The following is a 26,193-nucleotide window of genomic DNA, read 5'->3' on the forward strand; positions in this document are numbered from 1 at the left end:
TATGTAGTAAACTAGTTCTGACCAGAGCCTACCCTATTCCCTATGTAGTAAACTAGTTCTGACCAGAGCCTACCCTATTCCCTATGTAGTAAACTAGTTCTGACCAGAGCCTACCCTATTCCCTATGTAGTAAACTAGTTCTGACCAGTAGTCGTGAACTGTATAGGGAATAGGGTGTCATTTCAGATTTACCCTTGGAGGAGTGTGGAGACTCTGTCCTCCGATCTCCCTCCCTCCCTCCCTCCCTGGGGCCAATGTGACACCTCTGCCTGCCAGCTAAGATCTCAGGTTTTGATTTAGAACGCCACAGATGCGAGCATCAAGACCATGTCTGAGGCGTGTGTTGACGTCCTGTGACTGTGTGAGAGAAGAGACCAACGTCTGTCTGTTCAGATGGTGTCCGATCCCAGCTGTGGTGTCCAATTATAACTGCTGTGAATGAGTAACGTGACAGGTAGCTAGCTAGATTAGGTTAGGAGCCGGCTAGGCTAGGAGTCCATGACAGGTAGCTAGCTAGATTAGGTTAGGAGCCGGCTAGGCTAGGAGTCCAAGGAGTTTTGGGGATGTTGTGGGTCACTCATCAGAGAGATCATATACAGTTTGTGGACCAGCTGAAATGTGACAACGGACTGGAGAAGTGGAGGACATTGCATCTGTAATGGGGGACAGAGAGGCAGCTGTAGAAGTCAGTCCCACTGTTCACCCTACTGTTGAACTCCAGACGACCAGATGATGTTGATAAGATGTCGTGGGTCACTCAGGGGGGGTTGGGTCTGTTGGAGACACAGACCAGAGGCAGGGAGCCGTGGTCGAACAGTTTGTATGGCAGCGTCCCCTTGGAGGTCCACACGTCCGTCTTGGGGTCGTAACACTCGAAGCAGTCCGAGTCCTCGATGGTGTCGTGCCCGTTCAGGAAACGGCCCCCCGTCACGTACAGCTTGTTGTTGATGACCGTGGCGCTGTGGTGCATTCGCCTCTCCTTCAGGTTCTCACACTTTACAAACTTGTTGGCTTTGGTGTCGTAGGCGATCATCCGTCTAGTGTACCCTACAAATGAAACGTTTCAAATACACATGACTATTAAGGGAGCCGGCGTCCCAAATTGCAGCCTATTCCCTATGCAGTGCACTCCTTTTGACCAGAGCCCAGAGGGAATAGGGTGCCATTGGGGACAAAGCCTACCCACAGATTGTTCAGAATCACAACATCAAAGTAAATAAAGTTGAAAGGAGATGACTCCATTTAAGATGAAAAAGAGACACATGCTATCAACTCATGTGGACTGTAACAGCTGTGGGTATTCGACATGATAGACCCGGTAAACCAGATAAACATGTTGAAAGCGGCAGCCTGTTCACCTCCAATGATGTAGATCTTATCTTCGATGACAGCAGCAGGTGCACAGACGTTCTTCACTGTCCTGGTTTCCAATCTGGACCACAGGTTCCTGGAGATGTGGTACACCTGAGAGACAGAGATACCAGAGAGAGTTTTAGTCAGCCAGTCTGCCAGTCAGTCAGCCAGTCAGTCAGTCAGCCAGCCAGCCAGTCAGTCAGTCAGCCAGTCAATGACAAGGGCTGCCAGAACATGTGTGGTGAGGCAAAGTGCTGTTTTTTTTAGACCAATTTGCCTCACGATTTGTCTCTTTGCGTATCTTGACCAATCAGATTCATGGAAATCGCAGGTCTTGTGGGCCGGGCACAAAGCTCAAGGGTCACTGCTATTGGGATGTCCCTGTTCTAAAACTCTAACATTAACCTAATCCCTACCCTGTCCCTTAACCCTTACCTAACCTAGCCTTAACCCTTACATTAACCATTTTACAATGGGATAGGTTCTTCCCAAGGAAACTGGGACAGCACAGACAAAAGCTTAAGGCGTGCTCTTCCAGTATTGATTTAGCAAGCATGATAACACATCACTCCTGACAGACACAACCAAAAATGTACATAAATGTAGCAGCCTACAGACCAGTGGTCGCCGACTGGTCGATCTAAAAGGCATTCCTAGGCGATCACCAAATATTTCTGTAGAAAAGCTAAAAGAACCATAAAGGCGTACGATCCTTTTATTTAAATCGTGTTGAGCTGTTGCCGGTGGGTGCACTTGTTTCAAAAGTCTTGCGCACCGGGTAGCAAAGTGTTCCCATGAGACAAACTCCGCCTACCCGGCGGAACGGCAAATCTGTGACTAAATCGAGTGCACCTTCTGTGCTGCCGGTCAGATGGCTCAAATCACCGTGGGAACAGAGCTTCCATGACCCTGGCCACGGCCACGTTTAATAGGCTACTTAGCCTACGTCAGATTTAATAACTTTTAAAACCATGACAACAGAGAGACTGTCAACAAATACAGCAAAGAGCTGCTGTTTTTATGTCATGTTTAAGTTTATATTCAACACTATTACAAAACGCACTTCTCCGTACATCCGTTCGGGGCTGCGGCTGCAATGAATGAGTAGCCAAGTATCGACAGCCCTACGTTTTTATTATTATTAGCAGCTCGTCGTGTCCATTTTAATATGAATGAATATTTAACTTTCTCTGGTCATAGGAACAACATGAATTTGCGCATGAGGCAGATACAGTGCGACTCGAGTTTCGCCATCAGGTGGAAGACGGTGTCCCCTCTCTCTGGTCAGTCTCACCGGAGGAAAGGACGGAGAGAGCAGGGACGGTGAGAGGCGGATGGGAAACATCGTTTTGAACGGTCATCCAACTCGGAATTCCAAGTCGGAAACTCGGGCATCTTTCTAGAGCTCCGATTTTTCGAACTGAAGATCAATGACGTCGTGATTTGACCTCGATGCAGGTACCATCAGTCCAGTTAAATCAAATATATAATTAATTCACTTCATGCTCCACAAACCAACTGATCTATTTTGTTATCAAAGCTCGAGTTTTGAAATATAATATGGTCTGATTAACAATATTGGCAATCATATAGCCAATATGCTGTGATAATGTACTAGGTTTACTGCCCAAACCTCATTCCTACAAAACTGTTTGTGTGGGTTAATGTAAAATAAAATAAAAATCTCGGTTTGCTTTTTGCCTGGGAAAGTGATCTTGACTCAAAAGGTTGGTGACCACTGATATAGCCCTAAAACATTAGCTGTATTGCATGGCAAATATAACAAATGTCTGTCTGGTCAACTGTAGGCTACTAACAACAGCAGCTTCATTGTCAACAGCCTGGACTGAGAGGTAGATGTAACATAGTAAATGGACTAACAACAGCAGCTTCATTGTCAACAGCCTGGACTGAGAGGTAGATGTAACATAGTAAATGGACTAACAACAGCCTGGACTGAGAGGTAGATGTAACATAGTAAATGGACTAACAACAGCAGCTTCATTGTCAACAGCCTGGACTGAGAGGTTGATGTAACATAGTAAATGGACTAACAACAGCAGCTTCATTGTCAACAGCCTGGACTGAGAGGTAGATGTAACATGGTAAATGGACTAACAACAGCCTGGACTGAGAGGTAGATGTAACATAGTAAATGTAAATCTCAGAATCTCAGACATTTGTGGATGTCCATCATCTAATTCGTGCAACATGTTATGAAAATCGTATTATATGTAGCAAATCCAATTTCTGGTATGTTTTAATTTGCCAACGTCTAATTGCTCATGTGGCTAATCGTTAGCAAATCCAATTTCTCGTGGCCAACGTTAGCTCGGTGGCTAACGTTAGCTCGGTGGCCAACGTTAGCTCGGTGGCTAACGTTAGCTCGGTGGCTAACGTTAGCTAGGGGTTCCAGTTAGCGGAAGGGTTAGCTAACATGCAAAGTAGCTAAAAAAGTAGTAAGTAGTTGTTAATTAGCTAATGTACTCCTTGATGAGATTCGAACACGCAACCTTTGGGTTAGAGTAATATGCCCACCCATTCACCCCGACCATCCACCCTTATTATGTAAAGTTCTGTCTTGTGTAACCATACCACACGTAACATATCGTACTAATTTTAGTATCCCGGATTTACTTTACTATGTTACGTTGAGTTCATGAGACCAGTGCTTTAGTGTAGCTTACTATGCGCCCTGCCCCTCTGGCCAGTGTAAAGGAAGTGGTAAAGTTGTATATTTATAGCCCATTTGTTTGTGAGAAAAAATGTGAACGGGATCAAATTTGATTAATATTCAAACTTGGGCTGACGAGACTACCTACACTTTACAATCTAAAATGTATTAATTCATTCCAGTTAATAATTAACACAATAGCTGACAGTCTGTTAGGTAATGTGTAATTAGGCTTACAGTTGCATAGGGCAGGACTATACGATGAAAAGCTGCATAAAACAAGCTCTGTGAGATTTATTGTCCAATCACCTTGCTTTCTCTGTGTATAGGAAACGCCCCTAGTTCTTCTTTAAAACACAACTCATATGAACAAGAACAGGGTACCAAAAGCACTCACAAACTTCTACAGATGCACAATCGAGAGCATCCTGTCGGGCTGTATCACCGCCTGGTATGGCAACCTGCTCCGCCCACAACCGTAAGGCTCTCCAGAGGGTAGTGAGGTCTGCACAACGCATCACCGGGGGCAAACTACCTGCCCTCCAGGACACCTACACCACCTGATGTTACAGGAAGGCCATAAAGATCATCAAGGACAACAACCACCCGAGCCACTGCCTGTTCACCCCGCTATCATCCAGAAGGCGAGGTCAGTACAGGTGCATCAAAGCTGGGACCGAGAGACTGAAAAACAGCTTCTATCTCAAAGGCCATCAGACTGTTAAACAGCCACCACTAACTTTGAGTGGCTGCTGCCAACACACTGACTCAACTCCAGCCACTTTAATAATGGGAATTGATGGGAAATGATGTCAAATATATCACTAGCCACTTTAAACAATGCTAACCATGTGTATGAGACAAATAAAATTTGATTTGATTTGAGGGTAGCTGCAGTTTGACAGGGTTTTCATCCTCCCCAAGGCCAGGAGTTTTTCAAAACCATGTGACCTGATTAGAACAATTATTATTAAATTATTATTATTAATTATTAAACCTTTTTTACAAACGGACTAGTCGCGTCATACCGTATACGGTCCAGAGTTTTACATTTACATTTACATTTAAGTCATTTAGCAGACGCTCTTATCCAGAGCGACTTACAAATTGGACCTGGTTAGGTTACCAAATCAGGAAAAACTACAGGCCCCATCATTTTCGTCTTTTCTTCGCCTCACCACTCTCTCCACCTCTGGTCAATGATATCAAAGATTAATATCCATCAACCATCTGTCAGGCTATTAGCATAATACACGCTAAAGTTTAAACTGTTTCTGTTCTGGATGGATTAGTTGGTTGATTGATGGGTTGATTGATTGATTGGAGGGTTGATTGATTGATTGATTGGTGGGTTGATTGATTGATTGGTGGGTTGGTTGATTGATTGATGGGTGGGTTGATTGATTGGTGGGTGGGTTGATTGATTGATTGATTGGTGTGTTGGTTGATTGATTGATTGATTGATTGATGGGTTGATTGATTGATTGGTGGGTTGATTGATTGATTGGTGGGTTGATTGATTGATTGGTGGGTTGATTGATTGATTGGTGGGTTGATTGATTGACTGATGGTTACCTGTATCTCCCTGACAGGGTTCTGCATGGCGTCCTCCCCTCCGAACACATAGACCCTCTGGTCGTTGGCGGCGACGGCGGGGTGCAGCACGGCGCTGGGGAGAGGAGCCATGGCCTCCCATTGGTTAAACATACTGTTGTACCTCTCCACGGAGTTGGAGATCTGTTTGTCAACTCCGATCCCCCCCAGGACAAAGATGAAGTGGAGATAGGAGACACTCTGATGGGCGTAGCGCGGCTCCAACATGGGCTCAGCCGTCCTCCACTGGTCACAGAGACATGTGGGTTTCAATAAGGCAGCATTACATGGTATCAATAGCAGGTTGAAATGTACCATTTTTATAAATACACAATACAAAATAATTATCCATCAGCACAATAAAATCTCATTTAAAAATACCTATTTTTCTGGACAAACCGTCAGTGCTGTGGGTATGCTAGCCCCTTCATACCTGGACAAACCGTCAGTGCTGTGGGTATGCTAGCCCCTTCATACCTGGACAAACCGTCAGTGCTGTGGGTATGCTAGCCCCTTCATACCTGGACAAACCGTCAGTGCTGTGGGTATGCTAGCCCCTTCATACCTGGTTGGTCTTGAGGGAGAGGGTGTAGACGGTGGCAGACACAGAGCTGTCTCCCGAGGCCATGCTGAGGCTGAGCCCCCCCACCACATACAGGATGCTGTGGATACAGACGTACGAGGCCTTGTAGAGTCGCAGGGGCAGCTTGGCCAGCCACTGCCAGCGCTGCGTCCTCTCGTCATAGAGCAGGGCTTCCCGGGATGTCTGCTCGTTATTCTTGCGCCCGCCGACCACAACGAGCGTCTCTCGGCAGGTGTAGCGGCGCGGTGTGGTCCAGAGGGGCTTCAGCTCACGACCGCACTTGGCACTGACTGAGAGCATGAGACGCCGGACGGACTCAATGATCTCAGTGCAGAGCGTGGAGGACTGCACTAGCGGGTCGTTGGCGATGAACTGGAACAGGTAGGTGGGGTGGATGTAGCGCAGGCGCACCTTCTTGAAGAGGTCGTGGATGGCGCCGCGCCGGGAGAACGGGTCGTGGTGGATCCACGCCAGGAGGGTCTCAAACACCTGCGAAATTGGACTTTTAGTACTAACCCCCCCATGTTTGAAACAATATTATTTTGTATCTAATCCTATTTTTTCACATCTCTTCTTTACTCATCTCTACTCATCTCTCTCATCTCTCCTCATCTCTACTCATCTCTACTCATCTCTACTCATCTCTACTCATCTCTCCTCATCTCTACTCATCTCTCCTCATCTCTACTCATCTCTACTCATCTCTCCTCATCTCTACTCATCTCTCCTCATCTCTCCTCATCTCTCCTCATCTCTACTCATCTCTCCTCATCTCTCCTCATCTCTCCTCATCTCTACTCATCTCTCCTCATCTCTCCTCATCTCTACTCATCTCTCCTCATCTCTCCTCATCTCTCCTCATCTCTCCTCATCTCTCCTCATCTCTCCTCATCTCTCCTCATCTCTCCTCATCTCTCCTCATCTCTACTCATCTCTACTCATCTCTACTCATCTCTCCTCATCTCTACTCATCTCTCCTCATCTCTCCTCATCTCTCCTCATCTCATATCACCTGCTCCTCCTCTGCACACAGTCGGTCGTCCTCCAGGTAACACATAAGCTCCGGTAAGGAGAGCTCACAGAAGTCTTCGGAGGCAGCTACGTCTGAGAAGCTCCTCACGGCCATCTCCTTAGCCTTCTCCTTCAGACTGTCACAGTGGAGGATCTCTGACAACCTGATCATACTGAGACAGTTGTCTGGGCTCAGCTGCTCCTGGAATATATTATAATTTAACAAAGACCGTGTGCACATTATTATTATTATGTATTTAATTTAACCTTTTATTTAAGCAGGAAAGTCCCATTGAGACAAAAGTCTATTTTGCAAAGGGAGGCCTGATTCACAAACACAATCAGGAGTTAGTGGCACAATCACATCAGTCAACGCTGCAGTTTCAAAATCAATCTAACAGTCCCAGAGTTAGCAACAAAGCTGATTTCAATCTGTAGTCACCTGAAGGAAGGCGGAGCAGGCCTCAAACAGCCGTCCATAGTGCAGCATAGAGGCAGCCTGCATTAGAGGCAGCACTATGTCCATGCTGATGGTGATGGCTCCTGTATACACATAGTCCACTATGCCACTGAGCACGTCAGGGGAGATACCCTTCAGATCCACACGCCCCTGTCTGCTCTCTACAAAGTTACTGCAGAACATGGCCCTGAGGAATAGACATGACAAGTTACTGCAGAACATGGCCCTGAGGAATAGACATGACAAGTTACTGCAGAACATGGCCCTGAGTTACTGCAGAACATGGCCCTGAGTTACTGCAGAACATGGCCCTGAGTTACTGCAGAACATGGCCCTGAGTTACTGCAGAAAATGGCCCTGAGTTACTGCAGAACATGGCCCTGAGTTACTGCAGAAAATGGCCCTGAGGAATAGACATGACAAGTTACTGCAGAAAATGGCCCTGAGTTACTGCAGAACATGGCCCTGAGTTACTGCAGAACATGGCCCTGAGTTACTGCAGAACATGGCCCTGAGTTACTGCAGAAAATGGCCCTGAGTTACTGCAGAAAATGGCCCTGAGTTACTGCAGAACATGGCCCTGAGTTACTGCAGAACATGGCCCTGAGTTACTGCAGAACATGGCCCTGAGTTACTGCAGAACATGGCCCTGAGTTACTGCAGAACATGGCCCTGAGTTACTGCAGAACATGGCCCTGAGTTACTGCAGAACATGGCCCTGAGTTACTGCAGAACATGGCCCTGAGTTACTGCAGAACATGGCCCTGAGGAATAGACATGACAAGTTACTGCAGAACATGGCCCTGAGGAATAGACATGACAAGTTACTGCAGAACATGGCCCTGAGTTACTGCAGAACATGGCCCTGAGTTACTGAGAACATGGCCCTGAGTTACTGCAGAACATGGCCCTGAGTTACTGCAGAACATGGCCCTGAGTTACTGCAGAACATGGCCCTGAGTTACTGCAGAAAATGGCCCTGAGTTACTGCAGAACATGGCCCTGAGTTACTGCAGAACATGGCCCTGAGTTACTGGAGAAAATGGCCCTGAGGAACAGACATGACAAGTTACTGCAGAAAATGGCCCTGAGGAACAGACATGACAAGTTACTGCAGAAAATGGCCCTGAGTTACTGCAGAACATGGCCCTGAGTTACTGCAGAAAATGGCCCTGAGTTACTGCAGAACATGGCCCTGAGTTACTGCAGAACATGGCCCTGAGTTAAGAACATGGCCCTGAGTTACTGCAGAACATGGCCCCGAGGAACAGACATGACAAGTTACTGCAGAACATGGCCCTGAGTTACTGCAGAACATGGCCCTGAGTTACTGCAGAACATGGCCCTGAGTTACTGCAGAAAATGGCCCTGAGTTACTGCAGAAAATGGCCCTGAGTTACTGCAGAACATGGCCCTGAGTTACTGCAGAACATGGCCCTGAGTTACTGCAGAACATGGCCCTGAGTTACTGCAGAACATGGCCCTGAGTTACTGCAGAACATGGCCCTGAGTTACTGCAGAACATGGCCCTGAGTTACTGCAGAACATGGCCCTGAGTTACTGCAGAACATGGCCCTGAGTTACTGCAGAACATGGCCCTGAGTTACTGCAGAACATGGCCCTGAGTTACTGCAGAAAATGGCCCTGAGTTACTGCAGAACATGGCCCTGAGTTACTGCAGAACATGGCCCTGAGTTACTGCAGAACATGGCCCTGAGTTACTGCAGAAAATGGCCCTGAGTTACTGCAGAACATGGCCCTGAGTTACTGCAGAACATGGCCCTGAGTTACTGCAGAACATGGCCCTGAGTTACTGCAGAACATGGCCCTGAGTTACTGCAGAACATGGCCCTGAGTTACTGCAGAACATGGCCCTGAGTTACTGCAGAACATGGCCCTGAGTTACTGCAGAACATGGCCCTGAGTTACTGCAGAACATGGCCCTGAGTTACTGCAGAACATGGCCCTGAGTTACTGAGAACATGGCCCTGAGTTACTGCAGAACATGGCCCTGAGTTACTGCAGAACATGGCCCTGAGTTACTGCAGAACATGGCCCTGAGTTACTGCAGAACATGGCCCTGAGTTACTGGAGAAAATGGCCCTGAGGAACAGACATGACAAGTTACTGCAGAAAATGGCCCTGAGGAACAGACATGACAAGTTACTGCAGAAAATGGCCCTGAGTTACTGCAGAACATGGCCCTGAGTTACTGCAGAAAATGGCCCTGAGTTACTGCAGAACATGGCCCTGAGTTACTGCAGAACATGGCCCTGAGTTACTGCAGAACATGGCCCTGAGTTACTGCAGAACATGGCCCTGAGGAACAGACATGACAAGTTACTGCAGAACATGGCCCTGAGTTACTGCAGAACATGGCCCTGAGTTACTGCAGAACATGGCCCTGAGTTACTGCAGAACATGGCCCTGAGTTACTGCAGAACATGGCCCTGAGTTACTGCAGAACATGGCCCTGAGTTACTGCAGAACATTAGTTACTGCAGAAAATGGCCCTGAGGAACAGACATGACAAGTTACTGCAGAAAATGGCCCTGAGTTACTGCAGAACATGGCCCTGAGTTACTGCAGAACATGGCCCTGAGTTACTGCAGAACATGGCCCTGAGTTACTGCAGAACATGGCCCTGAGTTACTGCAGAACATGGCCCTGAGTTACTGCAGAACATGGCCCTGAGTTACTGCAGAACATGGCCCTGAGTTACTGCAGAACATGGCCCTGAGTTACTGCAGAACATGGCCCTGAGTTACTGCAGAACATGGCCCCGAGGAACAGACATGACAAGTTACTGCAGAACATGGCCCTGAGTTAGAACATGGCCCTGAGTTACTGCAGAACATGGCCCTGAGTTACTGCAGAACATGGCCCTGAGTTACTGCAGAACATGGCCCTGAGTTACTGCAGAACATGGCCCTGAGTTACTGCAGAAAATGGCCCTGAGTTACTGCAGAAAATGGCCCTGAGTTACTGCAGAACATGGCCCTGAGTTACTGCAGAACATGGCCCTGAGTTACTGCAGAACATGGCCTGAGTTACTGCAGAACATGGCCCTGAGTTACTGCAGAACATGGCCCTGAGTTACTGCAGAACATGGCCCTGAGTTACTGCAGAACATGGCCCTGAGTTACTGCAGAACATGGCCCTGAGTTACTGCAGAACATGGCCCTGAGTTACTGCAGAACATGGCCCTGAGTTACTGCAGAACATGGCCTGAGTTACTGCAGAACATGGCCCTGAGTTACTGCAGAACATGGCCCTGAGTTACTGCAGAACATGGCCCTGAGTTACTGCAGAACATGGCCCTGAGTTACTGCAGAACATGGTTACCCTGAGTTACTGCAGAACATGGCCCTGAGTTACTGCAGAACATGGCCCTGAGTTACTGCAGAACATGGCCCTGAGTTACTGCAGAACATGGCCCTGAGTTACTGCAGAAAATGGCCCTGAGTTACTGCAGAACATGGCCCTGAGTTACTGCAGAACATGGCCCTGAGTTACTGGAGAAAATGGCCCTGAGGAACAGACATGACAAGTTACTGCAGAAAATGGCCCTGAGGAACAGACATGACAAGTTACTGCAGAAAATGGCCCTGAGTTACTGCAGAACATGGCCCTGAGTTACTGCAGAAAATGGCCCTGAGTTACTGCAGAACATGGCCCTGAGTTACTGCAGAACATGGCCCTGAGTTACTGCAGAACATGGCCCTGAGTTACTGCAGAACATGGCCCTGAGTTACTGCAGAACATGGCCCTGAGTTACTGCAGAAAATGGCCCTGAGTTACTGCAGAACATGGCCCTGAGTTACTGCAGAACATGGCCCTGAGTTACTGGAGAAAATGGCCCTGAGGAACAGACATGACAAGTTACTGCAGAAAATGGCCCTGAGGAACAGACATGACAAGTTACTGCAGAACATGGCCCTGAGTTACTGCAGAAAATGGCCCTGAGGAATAGACATGACAAGTTACTGCAGAACATGGCCCTGAGTTACTGCAGAACATGGCCCTGAGTTACTGCAGAACATGGCCCTGAGTTACTGCAGAACATGGCCCTGAGTTACTGCAGAACATGGCCCTGAGTTACTGCAGAACATGGCCCTGAGTTACTGCAGAACATGGCCCCGAGGAACAGACATGACAAGTTACTGCAGAACATGGCCCTGAGTTACTGCAGAACATGGCCCTGAGTTACTGCAGAACATGGCCCTGAGTTACTGCAGAAAATGGCCCTGAGTTACTGCAGAACATGGCCCTGAGTTACTGCAGAAAATGGCCCTGTTACTGCAGAACATGGCCCTGAGTTACTGGAGAAAATGGCCCTGAGTTACTGCAGAAAATGGCCCTGAGTTACTGCAGAAAATGGCCCTGAGTTACTGCAGAAAATGGCCCTGAGTTACTGCAGAACATGGCCCTGAGTTACTGCAGAAAATGGCCCTGAGTTACTGCAGAACATGGCCCTGAGTTACTGCAGAACATGGCCCTGAGTTACTGCAGAACATGGCCCTGAGTTACTGCAGAACATGGCCCTGAGTTACTGCAGAACGTGGCCCTGAGTTACTGCAGAACGTGGCCCTGAGTTACTGCAGAACGTGGCCCTGAGTTACTGCAGAACGTGGCCCTGAGTTACTGCAGAACGTGGCCCTGAGTTACTGCAGAACGTGGCCCTGAGTTACTGCAGAACGTGGCCCTGAGTTACTGCAGAACGTGGCCCTGAGTTACTGCAGAACGTGGCCCTGAGTTACTGCAGAACGTGGCCCTGAGTTACTGCAGAACGTGGCCCTGAGTTACTGCAGAACGTGGCCCTGAGTTACTGCAGAAAGTGGCCCTGAGTTACTGCAGAACGTGGCCCTGAGTTACTGCAGAACGTGGCCCTGAGTTACTGCAGAACGTGGCCCTGAGTTACTGCAGAACATGGCCCTGAGTTACTGCAGAACATGGCCCTGAGTTACTGCAGAACATGGCCCTGAGTTACTGCAGAACATGGCCCTGAGTTACTGCAGAACATGGCCCTGAGTTACTGCAGAACATGGCCCTGAGTTACTGCAGAAAATGGCCCTGAGGAACAGACATGACAATAATAACAATAATAATGTATCATCTGTACATAAAAATTAAAAAATAAAACGAAACAAAAGACAACACACAGAGGCACACAAACATCTCACTACTGTCCTGTCTAGACCCACCTGTTCTCACTACTGTCCTGTCTAGACCCACCTGTTCTCACTACTGTCCTGTCTAGACCCACCTGTTCTCACTACTGTCCTGTCTAGACCCACCTGTTCTCACTACTGTCCTGTCTAGACCCACCTGTTCTCACTACTGTCCTGTCTAGACCCACCTGTTCTCACTACTGTCCTGAGTGTAGGGGCGGTAGGTAGCCTAGTGGTTAGAGTGTAGGGGGGTTAGGTAGCCTAGTGGTTAGAGTGTAGGGTGGCAGGTAGCCTAGTGGTTAGAGTGTAGGGGGGTTAGGTAGCCTAGTGGTTAGAGTGTAGGGTGGCAGGTAGCCTAGTGGTTAGAGTGTAGGGGCGGCAGGTAGCCTAGTGGTTAGAGTGTAGGGGGGTTAGGTAGCCTAGTGGTTAGAGTGTAGGGTGGCAGGTAGCCTAGTGGTTAGAGTGTAGAGGTGGCAGGGTGGCCTAGTGGTTAGAGTGTAGAGGTGGCAGGGTGGCCTAGTGGTTAGAGTGTAGAGGTGGCAGGGTAGCCTAGTGGTTCGAGTGTAGGGACGGTAGGTAGCCTAGTGGTTAGAGTGTAGGGGCGGCAGGTAGCTTAGTGGTTAGAGTGTAGGGGCGGCAGGTAGTCTAGTGGTTAGAGTGTAGGGGCGGTAGGTAGCCTAGTGGTTAGAGTGTAGGGGGGTTAGGTAGCCTAGTGGTTAGAGTGTAGGGTGGCAGGTAGCCTAGTGGTTAGAGTGTAGGGGGGTTAGGTAGCCTAGTGGTTAGAGTGTAGGGTGGCAGGTAGCCTAGTGGTTAGAGTGTAGGGTGGCAGGTAGCCTAGTGGTTAGAGTGTAGGGGGGTTAGGTAGCCTAGTGGTTAGAGTGTAAGGGGAGGCAGGTACCCTAGTGGTTAGAGTGTAGGGTGGCAGGTAGCCTAGTGGTTCGAGTGTAAGGGGAGGCAGGTACCCTAGTGGTTAGAGTGTAGGGGCGGTAGGTAGCCTAGTGGTTAGAGTGTAGGGGGGTTAGGTAGCCTAGTGGTTAGAGTGTAGGGACGGTAGGTAGCCTAGTGGTTAGAGTGTAGGGGGGTTAGGTAGCCTAGTGGTTAGAGTGTAGGGTGGCAGGTAGCCTAGTGGTTTGAGTGTAAGGGGAGGCAGGTAGCCTAGTGGTTAGAGTGTAGGGACGGCAGGTAGCCTAGTGGTTAGAGTGTAGGGGCGGCAGGTAGCTTAGTGGTTAGAGTGTAGGGTGGCAGGTAGCCTAGTGGTTCGAGTGTAAGGGGAGGCAGGTACCCTAGTGGTTAGAGTGTAGCGACGGCAGGTACCCTAGTGGTTCGAATGTAGGGACGGCAGGTACCCTAGTGGTTAGAATGTTGGGACGGCAGGTACCCTAGTGGTTAGAGCATTGGGCCAGTAACTGAAGGGTTGCTGGATCGAATCCCATATCCGACAAGGTGAAAATCTGTCATCATTGTAAGTAAAAATTTCTTCTTAACTCACTTGCCTAGTTAAATTTAAAAAAGTTTATAAATAAAGATAAAATTAATAAAATAAAGATTAATCAGGAATCTACACCTCTTCTATTACAAGCATTTCGTTACACTCGCAATAACATCTGCATGTGACCAATACAATTTGATTTAATTTTGATTTGAACAGTAGGTGGCAGCATAGCCTCTCCAACCTTAACTCCTCTAAATATTCAACGTCTTATTTTTTTTTTATGTAACAAAAAAAAACCCACATTGGTTGACCATCTCTTTAGGTTGATGGAGCCCATATGCACAAACCATGTAGTTAGTTAGACTTCTTCATTTTGTTTTACTTGTATAAGATCAAAGTTAACCTTGTCTGTTCCGTCTATCACTGAAGAACCTGATCAAACCTTTTAAGAGATGAGGGCAGCGGACATCCCATTGAATGGTAGGATCATGTGTACATACATAGTTATTGTATACATCACATGTATAGAGCATGTGTACAGACGTTTTAACAGAGAACGCACAAAAAAACAAAAAGCAGTGTACTTTATTTCTTCACTTGTTTTAGGGCTTTTAAGGTCCAACTCGTCTCCTAATGTACCAAAAGCCTAGGGATTATGTATATACATACACATGACAATACATTGGAGAAGGACTGCCACTTACTGTGCTTTAAAGACCGTATTCACACCCCTTTGACATTTTCCACATTAGTTGTACTTCAGCCTGAATTTAAATATGGGTTAAATTGTCACTGGCCTACACACAATAACCCATAATGTTAAAGTGGAATTATGTTTAAAGAAATGTTTACCAAATGAATTAAAAATGAAAAGCTGAAATGTCTTCAGTCAGTAAGTATTCAACCACTTTGTTATGGCAAGTCTAAATATTTTCAGGAGTACAATTTTGCTTAACAAGTCCCATAATAAGATGGAATCTCCAGTAATAGTATTTAACATGAATGATGAGCTCATCTCTGTACCCCACACATATAATTATCTGGTTGGTTCCTCAATAGAGAATTACATTTCAACCACAAAGACCAGGGAGGTTTTCCAATGCCTCACAGAGAAGGGCTCCTATTGGTAGATGGGTAAAAATAAAAAAACAGACATTGAATATCCCTTGGAGCATGGTGAAGTTATTCATTACACTTTGGATGGTGTGTCAATACACCCAGTCACTACAAAGATACAGGCGTCCTTCCTAACTCAGTTGCCGGAGAGGAAGGAAACTGCTCAGGGGTTTCACCATGAGGCCAATGGTGACTTTAAAACAGTTACTGAGTTTAATGGTTGTGGCAGGAGACAACTGAGGATGGAACAACAACATTATAGTTACTCCACAATACTATCCTAAATGACAGAGTGAAAAGAAGGAGGCCTGTACAGAATAAAAATATTCCAAAACATGAATACTGTTTGCAAATAAGGCACTAAAGTAAATCTGCAAAAAAATGTAGCTAAGAAATGTACTTTTCATCGACCTGGCCAAGGCTTTCGACTGTCAATCACCACATCCTCATCGGCAGACTCGACAGCCTTGGTTTCTCAAATGATTGCCTCGCCTGGTTCACCAACTACTTCTCTGATAGAGTTCAGTGTTCAGTTCAGTTATTGCATTAACTCCCTTATCTTACCTCATTTGCACTCACTGTATATAGACTTTTTGTTTTCTTTTGTTCTACTGTATTATTGACTGTATGTTTTGTTTACTCCATGTGTAACTCTGTGTTGTTGTTTTTGTCACACTGCTTTGCTTTATCTTGGCCAGGTCGCAATTGCAAATGAGAACTTGTTCTCAACTGGCCCATCTGTTTAAATAAAGGTGTTCTCAACTAGCCCTACCTGGTTAAATAAAGGTGTTCTCAACTAGCCCTACCTGGTTAAATAAAGGTGTTCTCAACTGGCCTTCCTGGTTAAATAAAGGTGTTCTCAACTAGCCCTACCTGGTTAAATAAAGGTGTTCTCAACTAGTCCTACCTGGTTAAATAAAGGTGTTCTCAACTGGCCCTACCTGGTTAAATAAAGGGGAAATAAAGGCATGGTAAGTATTGTGGTTGTAATACCTTGTGATTTAATAATACTATACAGAGCATTCAGAAACTATTCAGACCCTTTCCTTTTTATATATTTTGTTATGTTACAGCCGTATTCTAAAACTGATTAAAGTCTTGATTTTTATCTCATCGTTATACACACAATACCCCATAATGACATCACAATACCCCATAACGACAAAGCGAAAACATGTTTTTAGAAAAAAAAAAAACAGAAATACCTTATTTACATAAGTATACAGACCCTTTGCTATGAGACTCGAAATTGAGCTCAGGTGTATCCTGTGTCCATTGATCATGCTTGAGATGTTTCTACAACTTTATTGGAGTCCACCTGTGGTAAGTTCAATTGATTGGACATGATGTGGAAAGGCACACACCTGTCTATATAAGGTCCCACAGTTGACGGAACATGTCAGCAAAAACCGAGCCATGAGGTTGAAGGAATTGTCCGTAGAGCTCTGAGACAGAATAGTGTCGAGGCACAGATCTGTTGAAGGGTACCCAAAAATGTCTGCAACATTGAAGGTCCCCAAGAACACAGTGGCTTCCACCATTCTTAAATGGAAGAAGTTTGGAACCACCAAGACTCTTCCTGGAGCTGGCCGCCCGGCCAAACTGGGCAATCAGGGGAGAATGGCCTTGGTCAGGGAGGTGACCAAGAACCTGATGGTCACTTTGACAGAGATACAGAGTTCCCTTGTGGAGATGGGAGAACCTTCCAGAAGGACAACCATCTCTGCAGCAGTCCACCAATCAGGCCTTTATGGTAGAGTGGCCATAGACATTCCTCAACAAAAGGCACACGACAGCCCGCTTGGAGTTTGCCAAAAGGCACCTAAAGACTCTCACAAACCTGGCACCATCCCTCCGGCGAAGCATGGTGATGGCAGCATCATGCTGTGGGGATGTTTTTCAGTGGCAGGGACTGGGAGACTAGTCAGGATCGAGGCAAAGATGAACAGAGCAAAGGACAGACACTTTACAGAAAAGCATCCCCAAAGAATGATGTTTCCACCTCCATGCTTCACGGTTGGGATGGTGTTCTTGGGGTTGTACTCATCCTTCTTCTTTATCCAAACACGGCGAGTGGAGTTTAGACCAAAAATATATATTTTTGTCTCATCAGACCACATGACCTTCTCCCATTCCTCCTCTGGATCATCCAGATGTTCATTGGAAAACTTCAGACGGGCCTGGACATGCGCTGGCTTGAGCAGAGGGACCTTGCGTGCGCTGCAGGATTTTAATCCATGACGGCGTAATGTGTTACTAATGGTTTTCTTTGAGACTTTGGTCCCAGCTCTCTTCAGGTCATTGACCAGGTCCTGCCGTGTAGTTCTGGGCTGATCCCTCACTTTCCTCATGATCATTGATGCCCCACGAGGTGAGATCTTGCATGGAGCCCCAGACCGAGGGTGATTGACCGCAATCTTGAACTTCTACATATTATTACAGTCTGGTTTCTACATATAACTCAGTCTGGATTCTACATATAACCACAGTCTGGTTTCTACATATAACTCAGTCTGGTTTCTACAGTGCCTTGCAAAAGTATTCACCCCCCTTGGCATTTCTCCTATTTTGTTGCATTACAAACTGTAATTTAAATAGATTTGTATTTGCATTTCATGTAATGGACATGCACAAAAAAGTCCAAATTGATGAAGTGAAATGAAAAATAATTACTTGTTTAAAAAAAATTGAAATAATAAAAACTGAAAAGTGGTGCGTTCATATGTATTCACCCCCTTTACTATGAAGCCCCTAAATAAGATCTGGTGCTTCCAATTACCTTCAGAAGTCACATAATTAGTTAAATAAAGTCCACCTGTGTGCAATCTAAGTGTCACATGATCTGTCACATGATCTCAGTATATATACACCTGTTCTGAAAGGCCCCAGAGTCTGCAGCACCACTAAGCAAGGGGAACCACCAAGCAAGCGGCACCATGAAGACCAAGGAGCTCTCCAAACAGGTCAGGGACAAAATTGTGGAGAAGTACTGATGAGGGTTGGGTTATAGAAAAATATCAGAAACTTTGAACATCCCAGGGAGCACCATTAAATCCATTATTAAAAAAATTGAAAGAATATGGCACCACAACATACCTGCCAAGAGAGGGCCGCCCACCAAAATTCACAAACCAGGCAAAGAGGGCATTAATCAGAGAGGCAACAAAGAGACCAAAGATAACCCTGAAGGAGCTGCAAAGCTCCACAGCAGAGATTGGAGTATCTGTCCATAGGACCACTTTAAGCCGTACACTCCACAGAGTTGGGCTTTACGGAAGAGTGGCCAGAAAAAAAGCCATTGCTTAAAGAAGAAAAGCAAACACGTTTGGTGTTCACCAAAAGGCATGTGGGAGACTCCCCAAACATATGGAAGAAGGTACTCTGGTTGGATGAGACTAAAATTTAGCTTTTTGGCCATCAAGGAAAATTATGTCTGGCACAAACCCAACACCTCTCATCACCCCGAGAATACCATCCCCACATTGAAGCATGGTGGTGGCAGCATCATGCGGTGGGGATGTTTTTCATCGGCAGGGACTGGGAAACTGGTCAGAATTGAAGGAATGATGGATGGCGCTAAATACAGGGAATTTCTTGAGGGAAACCTGTTTCAGTCTTCTTCTTGGAATGGCCTAGTTAAAGCCCAGACCTCAATCCAATTGAGAATCTGTGGTATGACTTAAAGATTGCTGTACATCAACGGAACCTATCCAACTTGAAGGAGCTGGAGCAGTTTTGCCTTGAAGAATGGTCAAAAATCCCAGTGGCTAGATGTGCCAAGCTTATAGAGACATACCCCAAGAGACTTGCAGCTGTAATTGCTGCAAAAGGGTGACTCTACAAACTATTGACATTGGGGGGTGAATAGTTATGAACGCTCAAGTTTTTATTTGATCTTTTATTATTTATTGTATGTTTCACAATAAAAACACATTTTGCATCTTCAAAGTGGTTGGCATGTTGTGTAAATCAAATGATACAAACCCCCCAAAATAAATGTTAATTCCAGGTTGTAAGGCAACAAAATAGGAAAAATGCCAAGGGGGTGAACACTTTCGCAAGCCACTGTACATATAACCACAGTCTGGTTTCTACATATAACCACAGTCTGGTTTCTACAAACAACTCACACCTCATGAGTCCTATCGGTACACGCGTGCACCTCATGTACATTGTACTGTACCCTCCTACAGTATACCCACTTTTCAAAACACCTGCTCTGCTCCCAGCCTGGTGTATTAACGAAAATGTGGTAGTCTCTGTATAATGTTGTCTTGTTCTAGGTGAGGTTGTGTTGTGTTAGGTTCTGTAGTCATGTTGTGCTAGGTGAGGTTCTGTAGTCGTTATGTGCGGTTCTGTAGTTGTGTTATGTTAGGTGAGGTTCTGTAGTCGTCTTGTGTTAGGTGAGGTTCTGTAGTCGTGTTGTGCTAGGTGAGGTTCTGTAGTCGTTATGTGCGGTTCTGTAGTTGTGTTAGGTGAGGTTCTGTAGTCGTCTTGTGTTAGGTGAGGTTCTGTAGTCGTGTTGTGCTAGGTGAGGTTCTGTAGTCGTTATGTGCGGTTCTGTAGTTGTGTTATGTTAGGTGAGGTTCTGTAGTCGTCTTGTGTTAGGTGAGGTTCTGTAGTCGTCTTGTGTTTGGTGAGGTTCTGTAGTTGTGTTTGGTGAGGTTCTGTAGTCGTGTTGTGCTAGGTGAGGTTCTGTAGTCGTGTTGTGCTAGGTGAGGTTTTGTAGTCGTGTTGTGCTAGGTAAGGTTCTATAGTCGGGTTTTGCTAGATGAGGTTCTGTAGTCGTTGTGTTTGGTGAGGTTCTGTAGTTGTGTTGTGCTGGGTAAGGTTATGTAATTGTTTTAGGTGAGGATCTGTAGTCGTTATGTGTTTGGTGAGGTTCTGTAGTCGTCTTGTGTTTGGTGAGGTTCTGTAGTTGTGTTTGGTGAGGTTCTGTAGTTGTGTTTGGTGAGGTTCTGTAGCCGTGTTGTGTTTGGTGAGGGTCTGTAGTCGTGCTGTGCTAGGTGAGGTTTTGTAGTCGTCTTGTGTTAGGTGAGATTCTGTAGTCGTCTTGTGTTAGGTAAGGTTCTATAGTCGGGTTTGCTAGATGAGGTTCTGTAGTCGTTGTGTTTGGTGAGGTTCTGTAGTTGTGTTGTGCTGGGTAAGGTTATGTAATTGTTTTAGGTGAGGATCTGTAGTCGTTATGTGTTTGGTGAGGTTCTGTAGTCGTGTTGTGCTAGGTGAGGTTCTGTAGTCATGTTAGGTGAGGTTCTGTAGTCGTGTTGTGCTAGGTGAGGTTCTGTAGTTGTGTTAGGTGAGGTTCTGTAGTCGTGTTGTGCTAGGTGAGGTTCTGTAGTCGTGTTGTGCTAGGTGAGGTTCTGTAGTTGTGTTGTGCTAGGTAAGGTTCTGTAGTTGTATTAGGTGAGGTTCTGTAGTCATGCTAAGTGAGGTTCTGTAGTCGTTGTGCTAGGTGAGGTTCTGTAGTCGGGTTGTGCTAGGTGAGGTTCTGTAGTCGGGTTGTGCTAGGTAAGGTTCTGTAGTCGGGTTGTGCTAGGTGAGGTTCTGTAGTCGGGTTGTGCTAGGTGAGGTTCTGTAGTCGGGTTGTGCTAGGTGAGGTTCTGTAGTCATGTTAGGTGAGGTTCTGTAGTCGTGTTGTGCTAGGTGAGGTTCTGTAGTCATGTTAGGTGAGGTTCTGTAGTTGTGTTAGGTGAGGTTCTGTAGTCGTGTTGTGCTAGGTGAGGTTCTGTAGTTGTGTTGTGCTGGGTAAGGTTATGTAATTGTTTTAGGTGAGGATCTGTAGTCGTTATGTGTTTGGTGAGGTTCTGTAGTCGTGTTGTGCTAGGTGAGGTTCTGTAGTCATGTTAGGTGAGGTTCTGTAGTCGTGTTGTGCTAGGTGAGGTTCTGTAGTCATGTTAGGTGAGGTTCTGTAGTCGTGTTAGGTGAGGTTCTGTAGTTGTGTTGTGCTAGGTGAGGTTCTGTAGTCGTGTTGTGCTAGGTGAGGTTCTGTAGTTGTGTTGTGCTAGGTAAGGTTCTGTAGTTGTATTAGGTGAGGTTCTGTAGTCATGCTAGGTGAGGTTCTGTAGTCGTTGTGCTAGGTGAGGTTCTGTAGTCGGGTTGTGCTAGGTGAGGTTCTGTAGTCGTGTTGTGCTAGGTAAGGTTCTATAGTCGGGTTTTGCTAGATGAGGTTCTGTAGTCGTTGTGTTTGGTGAGGTTCTGTAGTTGTGTTGTGCTGGGTAAGGTTATGTAATTGTTTTAGGTGAGGATCTGTAGTCGTTATGTGTTTGGTGAGGTTCTGTAGTCGTCTTGTGTTTGGTGAGGTTCTGTAGTTGTGTTTGGTGAGGTTCTGTAGTTGTGTTTGGTGAGGTTCTGTAGCCGTGTTGTGTTTGGTGAGGGTCTGTAGTCGTGCTGTGCTAGGTGAGGTTTTGTAGTCGTCTTGTGTTAGGTGAGATTCTGTAGTCGTCTTGTGTTAGGTAAGGTTCTATAGTCGGGTTTTGCTAGATGAGGTTCTGTAGTCGTTGTGTTTGGTGAGGTTCTGTAGTTGTGTTGTGCTGGGTAAGGTTATGTAATTGTTTTAGGTGAGGATCTGTAGTCGTTATGTGTTTGGTGAGGTTCTGTAGTCGTGTTGTGCTAGGTGAGGTTCTGTAGTCATGTTAGGTGAGGTTCTGTAGTCGTGTTGTGCTAGGTGAGGTTCTGTAGTTGTGTTAGGTGAGGTTCTGTAGTCGTGTTGTGCTAGGTGAGGTTCTGTAGTTGTGTTGTGCTAGGTGAGGTTCTGTAGTTGTGTTGTGCTAGGTAAGGTTCTGTAGTTGTATTAGGTGAGGTTCTGTAGTCATGCTAGGTGAGGTTCTGTAGTCGTTGTGCTAGGTGAGGTTCTGTAGTCGGGTTGTGCTAGGTGAGGTTCTGTAGTCATGTTAGGTGAGGTTCTGTAGTCGTGTTGTGCTAGGTGAGGTTCTGTAGTCATGTTAGGTGAGGTTCTGTAGTTGTGTTAGGTGAGGTTCTGTAGTCGTGTTGTGCTAGGTGAGGTTCTGTAGTTGTGTTGTGCTGGGTAAGGTTATGTAATTGTTTTAGGTGAGGATCTGTAGTCGTTATGTGTTTGGTGAGGTTCTGTAGTCGTGTTGTGCTAGGTGAGGTTCTGTAGTCATGTTAGGTGAGGTTCTGTAGTCGTGTTGTGCTAGGTGAGGTTCTGTAGTCATGTTAGGTGAGGTTCTGTAGTTGTGTTAGGTGAGGTTCTGTAGTCGTGTTGTGCTAGGTGAGGTTCTGTAGTCGTGTTGTGCTAGGTGAGGTTCTGTAGTTGTGTTGTGCTAGGTAAGGTTCTGTAGTTGTATTAGGTGAGGTTCTGTAGTCATGCTAGGTGAGGTTCTGTAGTCGTTGTGCTAGGTGAGGTTCTGTAGTCGGGTTGTGCTAGGTGAGGTTCTGTAGTCGGGTTGTGCTAGGTGAGGTTCTGTAGTCATGTTAGGTGAGGTTCTGTAGTCGTGTTGTGCTAGGTGAGGTTCTGTAGTCATGTTAGGTGAGGTTCTGTAGTTGTGTTAGGTGAGGTTCTGTAGTCGTGTTGTGCTAGGTGAGGTTCTGTAGTTGTGTTGTGCTGGGTAAGGTTATGTAATTGTTTTAGGTGAGGATCTGTAGTCGTTATGTGTTTGGTGAGGTTCTGTAGTCGTGTTGTGCTAGGTGAGGTTCTGTAGTCATGTTAGGTGAGGTTCTGTAGTCGTGTTGTGCTAGGTGAGGTTCTGTAGTCATGTTAGGTGAGGTTCTGTAGTCGTGTTAGGTGAGGTTCTGTAGTCGTGTTGTGCTAGGTGAGGTTCTGTAGTCGTGTTGTGCTAGGTGAGGTTCTGTAGTTGTGTTGTGCTAGGTAAGGTTCTGTAGTTGTATTAGGTGAGGTTCTGTAGTCATGCTAGGTGAGGTTCTGTAGTCGTTGTGCTAGGTGAGGTTCTGTAGTCGGGTTGTGCTAGGTGAGGTTCTGTAGTCGGGTTGTGCTATAGGTAAGGTTCTGTAGTCGGGTTGTGCTAGGTGAGGTTCTGTAGTCGGGTTGTGCTAGGTGAGGTTCTGTAGTCGGGTTGTGCTAGGTGAGGTTCTGTAGTTGTGTTGTGCTAGGTAAGGTTCTGTAGTTGTATTAGGTGAGGTTCTGTAGTCGTTGTGCTAGGTGAGGTTCTGTAGTCGGGTTGTGCTATAGGTAAGGTTCTGTAGTCGGGTTGTGCTAGGTGAGGTTCTGTAGTCGTTGTGCTAGGTGAGGTTCTGTAGTCGGGTTGTGCTAGGTAAGGTTCTGTAGTCATGCTAGGTGAGGTTCTGTAGTTGTATTAGGTAAGGTTCTGTAGTCATGCTAGGTGAGGTTCTGTAGTCGTTGTGCTAGGTGAGGTTCTGTAGTCAGGTTGTGCTAGGTGAGGTTCTGTAGTCGGGTTGTGCTAGGTGAGGTTCTGTAGTCGGGTTGTGCTAGGTGAGGTTCTGTATACGGGTTGTGTTAGGTGAGGTTCTGTAGTCGTGCTAGGTAAGGTTCTGTAGTTGTATTAGGTGAGGTTCTGTAGTCATTATGTGTTTGGTGAGGTTCTGTAGTCGTGCTAGGTAAGGTTCTGTAGTTGTATTAGGTGAGGTTCTGTAGTCATTATGTGTTTGGTGAGGTTCTGTATTTGTGTTGTGCTAGGTGAGGTTCTGTGGTCATGTTAGGTGAGGTTCTGTAGTTGTGCTAGGTAAGGTTCTGTATTCGGGTTGTCTTCTGCTCTCTGTATAATGAATCAATGAGTTTGTACTGTATTGTATCTGACCTGAAGTATCGGCTGGAGGACACCAGTACGTTCCTATGGCAGGGGATCTCTGTGTTGTCTGAACAGAGCAGCACGTCTGTTAGGATCCTCTCCTGTCTCAGCCTGTTCAGCTGGGCCAGCAGGAGGGAAGACAGCTCTGGGTCTCTAAACGGGAACCCCTGGAGGGTCTTCAGGGACTCACAGGGAGCCATTCTGTTGGGGGGAGAGGGGGGGGAATAAGGGGAGAGGGGGAGGGGAATAAGGGGAGAGGGGGAGAGGTGGGAAGGGGAAATGGGGAGGGGGAGAGGGGGAATGGGAAGGGGGGGGATAAGGGGAGAGGGGAAATGGGGAGAGGTGGGAGGGGGAGAGGGAGTGGGGGAGAGAGAATAACTATTTTGACTGGTTGTATGAGCATTTTACCAGAGTTGGGGTCATTTTTTGTTCAATATAAGTGAGATCACACAATGAATAAATGTAAATAATGAATAGAAACATTAAGAGTTCATTCTGTACAGTGTCTTCAGGAAGTCTTCAGACCCCTGGATCCAATCCACAGTTTGTGTTACAGCCTGAATTCAAAATAGATTAAATTGATGTTTTCTCTCACCCATCTATGTACAAACATAAACACCCCATAATGATAAAATAAAGTTTTTAGAAAATGTTGGCAGATTGATTGAAAATGAAATACAGAAATATCTTATTTACATAGGTATTCACACCAACCCGAGTCTATACTTTGTAGAATCACCTTTGACAGTGATTACAGCTGTGAGTCTTTCAGGGTAAGTCTCTAAGAGATGTGAGTCTTTCTGGGTAAGTCTCTAAGAGCTGTGAGTCTTTCTGGGTAAGTCTCTAAGAGATGTGAGTCTTTCTGGGTAAGTCTCTAAGAGATGTGAGTCTTTCTGGGTAAGTCTCTAAGAACTGTGAGTCTTTCTGGGTAAGTCTCTAAGAGATGTGAGTCTTTCTGGGTAAGTCTCTAAGAGTGATTACAGCTGTGAGTCTTTCTGGGTAAGTCTCTAAGAGTGATTACAGCTGTGAGTCTTTCTGGGTAAGTCTCTAAGAGATGTGAGTCTTTCTGGGTAAGTCTCTAAGAGCTGTGAGTCTTTCTGGGTAAGTCTCTAAGAACTGTGAGTCTTTCTGGGTAAGTCTCTAAGAGCTGTGAGTCTTTCTGGGTAAGTCTCTAAGAGTGATTACAGCTGTGTGTCTTTCTGGGTAAGTCTCTAAGAACTGTGAGTCTTTCTGGGTAAGTCTCTAAGAGCTGTGAGTCTGTCTGGGTAAGTCTCTAAGAGATGTGAGTCTTTCTGGGTTAGTCTCTAAGAGTGATTACAGCTGTGAGTCTTTCTGGGTAAGTCTCTAAGAGTGATTACAGCTGTGAGTCTTCCTGGGTAAGTCTCTAAGAGCGATTACAGCTGTGAGTCTTTCTGGGTAAGTCTCTAAGAGTGATTACAGCTGTGAGTCTTTCTGGGTAAGTCTCTAAGAGTGATTACAGCTGTGAGTCTTTCTGGGTGAGTCTCTAAGAGTGATTACAGCTGTGAGTCTTTCTGGGTTAGTCTCTAAGAGTGATTACAGCTGTGAGTCTTTCAGGGTGAGTCTCTAAGAGATTTGCACACCTGGATTGTACTATATTTGTACAATATTCAAGCTCTATCAAGTTGGTTGTTGACCATTGCTCGACATTCATTTCCAAGTTTTGACACAGATTTTCAAGCAGATTTAAGTCAACTGTAACCACTCAGGAACATTCACTGTCTTCTTGGTAAGCAACTCCAATGTTTGTTTGTCCTTGTGTTTTAGGTTATTGTCCTGCTGAAAGGTGAATTCATCTCCCAGGGTCTGTTGGATAGCAGATTGAAGCAGGGTTTATTGTCCTGCTGAAAGGTGAATTCATCTCCCAGGGTCTGTTGGAAAGCAGATTGAACCAGGTGTTCCTCTAGGATTTTGTGCTTATCTCTATTCCGTTTATTTTTTTAAATCCTAAACAATTCCCTAGTCCTTGTCGACGACAAGAATATCCATAACATGAAGCAGCCACCATGCTTGAAAATATGAAGAGTGGTAATCGGTGATGTGATGTGTTGGATTTTCC

At 46.1% G+C, this 26,193-nt stretch overlaps 1 protein-coding gene across 1 annotated transcript in view; it reads right to left on the reverse strand.

Moving 5' to 3' along the window:
- Positions 1–757: 757 nt before the first annotated feature.
- Positions 758–26,193, reverse strand: part of klhl38a (kelch-like family member 38a) — a 31,144-nt gene continuing 5,708 nt past the window's right edge. Inside the window, exons 3-9 of the mRNA XM_065020072.1 lie at positions 24,126–24,292; positions 7,657–7,861; positions 7,216–7,416; positions 6,186–6,692; positions 5,603–5,866; positions 1,359–1,464; positions 758–1,047 (exon numbers count right to left, since the gene is read on the reverse strand). Coding sequence (XP_064876144.1) covers positions 758–1,047; positions 1,359–1,464; positions 5,603–5,866; positions 6,186–6,692; positions 7,216–7,416; positions 7,657–7,861; positions 24,126–24,292 — 1,740 coding nt within the window. The remainder of the gene's footprint in view (positions 1,048–1,358; positions 1,465–5,602; positions 5,867–6,185; positions 6,693–7,215; positions 7,417–7,656; positions 7,862–24,125; positions 24,293–26,193) is intronic.

The sequence above is a fragment of the Oncorhynchus nerka genome, linkage group LG7 (genome assembly GCF_034236695.1).
Source record: "Oncorhynchus nerka isolate Pitt River linkage group LG7, Oner_Uvic_2.0, whole genome shotgun sequence".
Lineage (NCBI taxonomy): Eukaryota > Metazoa > Chordata > Actinopteri > Salmoniformes > Salmonidae > Oncorhynchus > Oncorhynchus nerka.